At 33.8% G+C, this 10,013-nt stretch overlaps 2 protein-coding genes across 2 annotated transcripts; one reads left to right on the top strand and one right to left on the bottom strand.

The window, feature by feature from the left end:
• Positions 1-589: 589 nt before the first annotated feature.
• Positions 590-3,312, top strand: LOC106313313 (polygalacturonase At1g48100). The gene is made up of 7 exons (XM_013751097.1): positions 590-1,220; positions 1,611-1,742; positions 1,832-2,062; positions 2,162-2,203; positions 2,295-2,502; positions 2,574-2,764; positions 2,844-3,312. Exons 1-7 carry the CDS (start codon positions 810-812, stop codon positions 3,237-3,239), a joined length of 1,611 nt encoding a protein of 536 aa, XP_013606551.1. The 5' UTR covers positions 590-809; the 3' UTR covers positions 3,240-3,312.
• A 283-nt stretch (positions 3,313-3,595) lies between these two features.
• LOC106316665 (MATH domain and coiled-coil domain-containing protein At2g42470-like) lies at positions 3,596-5,797 on the bottom strand. The gene is made up of 5 exons (XM_013754547.1): positions 5,734-5,797; positions 4,948-5,055; positions 4,682-4,842; positions 4,343-4,548; positions 3,596-4,265 (listed from the first exon to the last, which is right to left on the bottom strand). The coding sequence occupies exons 2-5, from the start codon at positions 5,049-5,051 to the stop codon at positions 3,834-3,836; spliced, it is 903 nt and encodes a 300-aa protein (XP_013610001.1). The 5' UTR covers positions 5,052-5,055; positions 5,734-5,797; the 3' UTR covers positions 3,596-3,833.
• Positions 5,798-10,013: the final 4,216 nt, after the last annotated feature.

Consider the following 10,013-nt stretch of genomic DNA (forward strand, 5'->3'; position numbering starts at 1 on the left):
ATTTTTGTTAAACTTCTTAAAATACGGTAATAATTCATAAATCATCACTAAATAAATATATTAAAATATGCATTATAAATTTCGAAATACATTATTTAATTGTATTTTTATAATTATACTATTTTTATTACTAATATTTTCAAAATTTTCTACATCTTTTTTAAAACATTAAAAAAGTGTTAATCGTAATTTCATTAGTTTCTTTTAGATATCTACAAATTTTATAAATATTGTTTAGTTATAATTTTTAATAACTATACAATTTTTATATGATTTTTAGTAATTTTATACAAGTTGATTTAATACATTTAACCAAAATAAATAGATAAAAAATTTATCTAAGATTCAAATTTTAAATATATTACATATATATTATTAAATGTAATTTAAAATAAACAAAATTATTTATTTCTTAATTTTATGCTTAAATAATCAACTTTATATTAAATATTAGTCAAAAATAATAAAATATATAATATTAATAAATTTCATTTTAAATATAATTTAATTTAAAAAAAATCATGCGCAGGAAAACACCTAGTGATAATATATAGCCTTACACTCTTAGTTTTGTTAGTTTAGAAGGAAAATAATGTTTTTTCTTGATTACATCATGAAATTCCATCCATGTTAAACTCCCGTGAGTCCCCTTCTATATTCTTGGACCGCTTCCTTATATAAACCCCAGAAACCTATTTCTTTTCATTCAATCCATAACATCAACGCATAAACCAAAGTCTCATCTTCTCCTTATCTTTCTGTGTCAAACAAAGAGAAACACATATCATACAAAACAAACAAACAAAAACATGATAACGAGAGAGAGTCAAAGGCTGAGAAGCGTCACAATAATGATTCTTATGGTAATTCTTGTCTGGTCTGTAACTTTACAGACCTGCATTGCCAGAAAAGGAAGACATTGGAGGCACCACCATAGCAGCTCCTCCTCTTCCTCAACCTTGTCTGATTCCTTGTCCAGCAAGAAACCAAAAAGCCACCACAATAGCCATTCCCATAAGTCAAAACCACAACTAAAAACTCCGCCGCCAAAATCCGGCTCACCTGTCCTGCCACAACCACCACAAGTACAACCGCCACCATCACCACAAGTACAACCGCCACCACCAGCACCTCTTCCGCTGCAGCCACTTGAAGGGTCTCAAGAATTCAATGTGCTTGATTTTGGCGCTAAGGGTGATGGCATGAGTGATGACACTGAGGTACAGATTCAAAACATTTCATTATCCAATTTAAAAAATTCAACCTATTGGTTCTTGATTAAATCAAGAATTTAATCTTCGCTTTCATTAACATTCTTTTAAAAAAAAGAACGAAAAAAAACAGAATGTGAATTACAGTTGAGAAGGTAACACGAGACAGAACAAAAAAACAGAGCTCACAAAAGCTTTCTCTTTTGTCTGTAAAGTCAATCAACTGTTTTTTCCCTTTCAATGTCTTAATTCCGATAAAACCAAACAAACAAATATAGAGACGTGACAAAAAAGTTACCAAAGTTTAGAGGGGACCAGAATCTCCATGATTTTCCTCCACAATTCTGTTTGCTGTGAGAAAAAATAAAAATAAAAATAAAGCTTTAACAATATCTGCAGGCGTTTGAAGCGGCGTGGGCTTCTGCTTGCAAAGTGGAGGCGTCAACTATGGTCATACCGCCTGACTATATCTTCCTCGTTGGCCCCATATCCTTCTCTGGTCCTTATTGTCAAGCAAACATTGTATTCCAGGTGAGAGTTACTCATCAAGATTCTAAAACAAAAATGTAACAGAATGTACCCTTTGGGCTGATAGACGTGAACTTTTTGTTTGCTTGCAGCTGGATGGGATGATTGTAGCTCCTACGGACTCGGAGTCATGGGGAAGAGGGCTTCTGTGGTGGATTGAGTTCACGAAGCTTAAAGGCATTACAATACAAGGAAACGGTGTTATTGATGGAAGAGGCACTGGTTGGTGGCAACAAGACAACCCTTTTGATTATCCTGTCGATGATGACTTCAAGCTCATTGTCCCATTGAATAATACGGTTCAAGAACGTCCTCCAATGCCGGTAATACATCCACACTTCTTCTAATGCATCTCATTCTTCACATTTAGACAAGAATCATCTAACACATAACTCTGTTTTTGTTTTGACTTCACATGGCAGATAAGAAGTGAGCTTAATGGAATGCCTAGCATTAAACCAACGGTGAGATACCAAAAACAAATTGAAATAGTCAATATATGTGTTCTTTTACTACATGGTTAAACTTTTATTTACCTCGGGTTTTACGGTGCAGGCGCTGCGGTTCTATGGGAGTATTGACGTGACAGTGACGGGTATAACCATTCAGAACAGTCCCCAATGTCACCTCAAGTTTGATAACTGCGTCCAGGTTTTAGTTCATGACGTGACCGTTTCTTCTCCCGGAGACAGTCCAAACACAGATGGGATTCATCTTCAAAACACCAGAGATGTCATGATTCACACTAGCACACTAGCTTGCGGTACAAATACATTTAATTAGTCAAAAAAATCTTTAAAACTCGGTGAAACTGATTCCTCTGTTTTTTGGCAGGAGACGATTGTATTTCGATTCAAACCGGTTGCTCCAATGTGTATGTTCACAATGTGAATTGTGGACCAGGACATGGAATCAGCATAGGGAGTCTCGGTAAAGACAGTACCAAAGCTTGTGTCTCCAACATAACAGTCAGAGATGTAGTTATGCACAACACAATGACCGGTGTCCGGATCAAGACCTGGCAGGTAATTAACAATAAATCTTTTACATAAAAGCAAAAATTAAATGAGTGAAATCTCAATTAGCTTTAATGTGTTAATGCAGGGAGGAGTAGGATCAGTGAAAGGAGTACTATTCTCAAACATTCAGCTCACAGAGGTTCAGCTTCCCATAGTGATAGATCAATTCTACTGTGATCACCGTAAATGCAGGAACCAGACTTCAGCAGTGGCCGTTGAAGGAGTCACGTATGAGAAGATACGTGGCACTTATACTGTAAAGCCTGTGCATTTTGCTTGCAGTGACAGTTTCCCTTGCGTAGATGTGCAACTATCAGGCATAGAACTAAAACCAGTGCAGCTACAATACCACATGTATGATCCATTTTGCTGGAAAGCATTTGGATTGCTCAATTCGCCAACTGTTCCACCGATTGATTGCTTACAGATCGGGAAGCCGGCGAGAAATGGAGTCCATACAGATCATGATATATGTGTATGACCAGCATGGAGATATGTAGATGTAAAATGATTACCAAAAAAGTACTTCATACATATTACAATTAGTTGCTCAATTGATTTTTTTTTTCTGTTATGTTGATAGTGTTGTGGAGTGTTTAGAAGGTTAGAAAGCCTTTTTCTTCTCTAGAGTAATTAAGGCAGACAATTAAGTGAGAAATCAAAAACAAAAAAAAGTGCTTCATTGCTTAATTTGTTGAAGCAGTGCATGTATATTATTTGTATCAGATATAGTTTAACTATATAATCACATGATTTTTCATCCACAAGATTTTGACCTTCCGCTCTGAGATTACTAGAGGGCTTAATTAAGGCTCCTCTGATGAGATATTTTTCAATGGTTGCAACAAGTGTCATCGTGATTTGGATATTGTTTCTTGGTGCTAACAAAGAAAAAGCAATATTCGCTACCATGGGATCGATTAATAGCAAGCCGATCACCCATTTGCATAATTAAACAATCACCAATTGCATAGTTCTTAATGTATTAAAAATTTAGGACTTACCACATAGTAGATTTAATCTTCAGCTCTGAGATAAACGAAAAAAAAAAAAAATTCCCAAATTTGCAGGAGAATTAGTTGGGGCTTAATTTCGGCTTCTTGTTCTGCTTAGTTTTGAGATTTGACACCGTCTGCTCCAACCATAAGACTTTAGCAGCAGAAGTAGCAGATTTGATCTTCTCCTTGTTCAGTTCAGCTTTGAGATTCTTGTTGTGTTGCTCAAGTTCTTGGATACGGGAAGCCTCGGATGTTTTCTTCCATTCCAAGGAAATCTCATCAAGCTTTTCCTTCAGCCAGTCTAGCTTGAACCCTGTCTGTGTTAGATCGACCAACTCGGTGCGGGTGTTTCTTAGCTCAGTCTCAGAGAAGCTTTGTGGAGGCTTGTCCAGTTTTTCGATGAGCTTGAGGAGGAGATTCATGTATGTTGTCTTCACCAAGTGGCTCTTTGGTTTGAAATTCAAAGCAATGTCCGGATGATTCACGAAAATCCAACTTACTTGAACAACCTGTCAAGCATGAACTTCTTATAACTAATCGAAAAGAAAGAAAAAAACAGCAACAAGAAGCATTCGCATAATCACACCTGAGAATAAAGAACTTGGAAACCTTTGACATTCATAGTCTCGTTCCCAGTTACTTCTGCCTCATTAACAACTTCAAGTACTTGTACTTGGACTTTAACGATCAGTTTGTTCTTCTCCACGAACCCTTTTTCTTTAAGCTTTTTGAGAGTCAAGACCTTTGCAATACCCCATCCTGAAACCTGAGCGCAGTATAGATTGCACAATTCTGTAAGACCAAAACAGAGAGATTAGATTTCTTAAGCATCATCATATATATGATTTTTTAATCAAAATTCTCAGTAAATGTTTATAGCACCTAAAATCTCGGATCCAGCCTTGTGTCTTATTAGTTAACTTACCAGTTGATTTGTAGAATTCTTTGCCGGATTGATTCAACAGAACAAAGGAAAATTTAGCTCGCCTTTTCCATCCAAGTTGCAATGATCCATAATTCGCAACTTGGAGGTATACAGCCAAGTGATCTTCAATACCATTTCCTTTGGGATAAACATTTGCATACCTGAATTAGAAAAAGTAGAAATAGATTTAACTTACGGATTTTTTTTTTCTTTGAATCTAGACAACTAGTAAAATATCAAAAAAATATATGAAATATTTCATTTACCATTGGCAGCCTCCACTTGAGAATGTTGGGGATGAAATTACAGTTTCCTTCTCTGAGAAGTTATCTATCTCAAACGTGAAAGTCGTCGGCTTATGATCCTCCATTTATCTACAAAAACACTTCTCTTAGGCTTTTTGTACCTCGAACAAAAAGGCGATCCTCCCACAGACATGTCAATTAAGTTGTGCCAGAGATGGACAACACGTTTACAAATTTATACGTAAGATATTATCGAACTCTTGTAAGCAAAGATACATGAATATATCTAGCTAGTCTTCTAAGTCGAAGACCAATTAAGCATCAACTTCCAAAGTAATGAAATATATATGAGCAAATTAAATGACTAGCTAGTTCTCCAAACAAATATTCTTATACGTCATAATTAACATTCATGAGTTTTAGCGTTTTTGTACTGTCTCCGAAGAGCTCAACTGAAAACTTACACGTCCACTCCATGCAGCGAAACGAAATTTTGAAATCTAATGCTAACTGAAGGAAGAAAAGAGGCAACAAGAAATTTGCTGAATCAACATACAATTTGTTGTAAGCTTCGGTCTACAAAACTTATCAAAACTCACACGAAGCATATATACACATAAAATCAATGTTAAAAACAGCTAAAACGACAAAAGAAAAGAGGATCTAACTTTACCAGATCATAAAAAATAACGAGGGTGAAAGCGAAAACAAAAGGAACACCTCAGGGAAACAAAAACAAACGACTAGCTCCTATAGTTATTCAAAGAAGCTGATTTCTAAACCGAAGCAGAGATGCAAAAAACCCACCGCGAAGCTTCCAAGTTTGAATCACCTCACAGAGTGCAGAGGAGAAGAGATTTAGGGTTTAGTTTAATAATGAGTCAGCACATGGTTAACTGTTGAATCAAAGACCAAACCGAGTGACAAAACCAAACTTATTGTACCGAGACTATTGGTTTTGACCCAAAAAAAGTTAACTTATGCACTTATGAAATTGGAACAAAATGGCTTGTGTACGTTATTTAAAATTATAAGCTAAACTGAATTACAATTGGGTGCTCTACTGACATGTAATGAATCGGTTACTTGGTTAACTATATAATTTATTTTGAACCAAAATATTAAAGTGGTCGATATTTTCTAATATCACACCTTTAATGATGACTCTATGCAAATAATAAAATCCAATAGCTCAAATAGTAGTAAACACATGGAGAAATTTTACTTTCTTTTTTTTTGTCGACGGAGTAAAGTTATTTTCAAATTTGGCTCCATTGTAATAGAGTAGATAGACATTATTTTGGTTAGGATGATGTAAATATTCCAATAGTTTTCAGAATAGTCTACTCTATAACAATAAGTGTGTTCTTTCGGGGCTACTGGATCCGTTCGTAGGGCTTATCCAAAAAAAAAAGTATTAGGTATAATTGCTAAAATACCACAAAAAGGACATTAATAAGTTACATATATATTTAATTTAACTAGGGTCGGTCTGGCTACGTCCGGGGTTTTTCTATTTAATTCTATCATTTTACTTTGTTTCAATTTTATGTATATATTTACCTATGGTGAGTTTTGGTGAATTTACTCATTTGGCATGATTTTCGAAATATGTAGTAAAAACGTATTCTCTTCGCATATTTTCATTTTGGGGTTCATGAAGACGAGAACACTGTTTAGAATGTGGAATCGTCTAATTTGGGGTTCAATGCTGACGGAAGTGATTCTTCTCAAAATACCAATGAAGAGTACATATATAGTTACAGAGATGTACTTACAGATATGGAATGGAGGATAAGAGGATCAATGAGAACAATCTCAATCATCTTGACATATTGTCATAGACGGACCCACGTTGATCAACAGTAGGTCAGCTGACAATATCAGCTGGTTTGCTTCATTGTACAAAAGATTTCGTAGGTCATTTGCTTCATCTGATCCACCTAACTGGGGTTCGATGCCAAGTTGTTCCTATTATAACTGATTTTTTTAAAAAAATATTTTTATTATGGACCAAAGCACAATTGTTTGACACCTTTTAAATTTAGGGCTGGATCCGCCATTGATATTATGTTCCTATATCTAATAGTGTCTTCTACATGGTACAGATCTCAGAGATTCCAGACTCTGCTGCTATACTGGACAAAGACGACCTCCTTGTTGTAAAGGTCCATCTTAGAAAGATATTGATGTAACACGAGTTGTGTAGAACACATGCTCAGACAAGTCTACCAAATGCACATGTAAAGTTTTCTATACATGTGTAGACTTTATGGTAATCAACCTATTATGAGAAGACAACAAACTAATCTACAAGTTTCGAATTTCATGTCTGTAAATCCATGTAGACAATATGTAGCCATTACACACGTTTACCAAATGCACTTGTAAAATCTGTTACACATGTGTAGACTTTATGCTAATCTACCTATTTTGAGAAGACAACAAACTAATCTCCAAATTTTAACAAAAAAAAACAAACAAACAAAAAAAAAACTAAACTACAGATTTTGAATTTTATGCATGTAAAATCATGTAGACACTATGCAAGTCCAAAAAGTTGTTCCAGAAAAAAAACATATAGCAGTTTGGATAATCGCATCTACCATCTAATCCAGTGAGTAGTCGCAGACCAAATATAAGTCTACCGATTCTAATCTACCAAGGACGTCTATTGGTTTGAAGTTTCTAGTCTACTAAAAGTTAATTATGTTCTTTTCATCTTCTACATATATAAAGTTGTTTCAGTTACCTCGATCTTTGTAGATGTTCAGTCCTAAAATTCATGTCGTATTTTATAATGCTTTTTAAAAGTAAATTAGATCTACAAAAAAAGGTTAGCAGTATTAGAGACAAAACATACAACATTGTTATCTATAAATGATATTATAAATTTTAGAACTGATATAAAAATACAATATAATTTAATGATTTCATAATAGTGGTCATAGAATCGTATTAACTTTATAAACTTCTGATGAAAAATTTGTTTAAGCATAAAAATATGTTTTAGGAAGATAAATGTGTAACAACGGTGATTTAAAAATATATATATATTCCTTTCTGACAGATATGTTTTCCTTTTCTATAAAAGCAATCAATGTTGTTTTTATTTTTAATGTTATATTTGTCATTAACATTATTTCCACTTGATTAAATTCAAATTTTGATTAATTTATTTAAGGAAATTAATAATCCTTTTAAGTTTATATGATACATTCAAGAAAATAAATTATATATTTAAGGGTAATATAGTAAAAGTGTCTTCTGAAAATCTTGAAAATCTGTATAAGTTATATTAGTTATTTTATACATTTATAAGGTTATTGTAGCAAATGTCCCTATTTATTTAAGTATTTACTAGATTTTGATCCGCGCTTTTTAAGCGCGGGTTTTTTTTTGGATTATAAAAAAGTTTTATATAAATTAATGTTTTGAGATTGTTATACATTATTATTTCAGATTTTATCTGTACATTTTTATCTAACTTTTCATACGATTCGACAGTTTGTCGGACCTGAAAAACTAAATCTGAAACCAACCTGAAAATACAGATGCAATTCGGGTCTGAGTCATGGGCAAATTACCTATTCAATATCTTTTTGGACCGCGAATCTCTGTTCTAGTTTGGGTTCTATCAGAGACTTGAGCGGGTACCCAAAGTACCTGGAATGATTTGTGTATATTAGGTATGTTTGGGTATTTCATATATGTTTTCGGCATTACAAATATTTTTAAGTTTCCGGTTCGGGTTTTCGGTTATAGTTTGGGGTTATGGGTAAAATTATTTTAGAAAAATATATTTTGGGTTGGTAAAATTTTTGGTGTTTTTGGTTCTCCGTATAAGGTTTACGGATAAAATTTTGGATCTTTTGAGTATATGAACATTTTTCAGGTATTTGTTAGGATTTCGGGTATTTTTGTGTTTCAAGCCTTTTTTGTGTTTTGTGCACTTCGTGTTTTTTTTATTCTAATACCCAAACCAATCCAAACCTGTTATATATTCAAAAATTACATTTATTTTACAGATATTTGAATTATGAGTCCGAACCAATCCAGAACCAAAAAAAACCGACTCTAACTTAAACTATAGATTTTAAAATATAGTTATGTCAAACGTTTAGGATTCGAAGAACCCAGACCCGCAGATCCAAACATGAACCATATGTTTTGAAACATTTTATCTCCTTTGATATGATGTAGGAATATTAAAGGATGTTGGTATAACTAAACTGACATATGAATCATCTGATATATTTTAAATCAAAATTTTCAAAAGTCAACAGTTTGAATTTAATGTTTTTAAATTCAAGATATCTTGTACACGAAAAAGATATTTTGTGCATTCGTGTGATTGAAATAATGTGGGTTGCTAAAATATAAACAGAAATTTGGGAAAAGAGAACAAAACAACTACTACTTTGTCCCCTTAGAATTAAAACCAAAATCTTTGTCCCTATAGTATAAACAATAATGCTAATCCAGTTTTGTCCTTTCTATTAATTTTGAAATACATATATTAAAAAAGTCATGTAATTTACTCAGGAAATAACTAAGAAGTAAAAAAAAAAGATACAGAGTAAAAAATCATAACATGTCGTCGACTCCAACTTTGCTTTCTCTCTAACGAAGAGGCGGCGATTAGGTTTCGTTATCGACACCATCTTCTCCGGCCGTCTTAGTTCGTCGTAGACCTTGAATTCATCGTCACATATCTCCTTCGTCCTCCTTCTTTCTTCTCTCCTCTCTAAACACGACAGAGTAGGATTACTTTGCAATCTCCGCCGGCTACAATTGAAGTTGTTCAAGCTCGGGAGAAGCTTCTTGTCGCTGATAAAGGACGATTAGCTTCACGTTGTTCTTCTCTTCCTCTTACTTCATCTCGGTACCAAAATCTTTGAGGTTAGGGTTTCGAAATCCCCTTTATGTTTTCTTGATGTGTTGATCTTAATTTCTTTATTTGCATGCACTAGGAAAAGATTTAAGTTGTTCTACGGACGAAGAGATTGACGTTGTTCGATTTTCATCTCAGTTTCTCTTTCCCTAAAATTGAAGGTAAGGTTTTGAGATCCCCTTTTCGATTTTTT

Source organism: Brassica oleracea, chromosome C9 (assembly GCF_000695525.1).
Source record: "Brassica oleracea var. oleracea cultivar TO1000 chromosome C9, BOL, whole genome shotgun sequence".
NCBI lineage: Eukaryota > Viridiplantae > Streptophyta > Magnoliopsida > Brassicales > Brassicaceae > Brassica > Brassica oleracea.

Coding starts and splice junctions, on each gene's coding strand:
- LOC106313313 (XM_013751097.1), top strand. CDS start 810: ATGATAACGAGAGAGAGTCAAAGGCTGAGAAGCGTCACAATAATGATT. Junction 2,063..2,161: donor AAGAACGTCCTCCAATGCCG/GTAATACATCCA, acceptor TTCACATGGCAG/ATAAGAAGTGAGCTTAATGG. Junction 2,503..2,573: donor CACTAGCACACTAGCTTGCG/GTACAAATACAT, acceptor GTTTTTTGGCAG/GAGACGATTGTATTTCGATT.
- LOC106316665 (XM_013754547.1), bottom strand. CDS start 5,051: ATGGAGGATCATAAGCCGACGACTTTCACGTTTGAGATAGATAACTTC. Junction 4,843..4,947: donor TCAAGTGGAGGCTGCCAATG/GTAAATGAAATA, acceptor TTTCTAATTCAG/GTATGCAAATGTTTATCCCA. Junction 4,266..4,342: donor TCCAAGTTCTTTATTCTCAG/GTGTGATTATGC, acceptor CATGCTTGACAG/GTTGTTCAAGTAAGTTGGAT.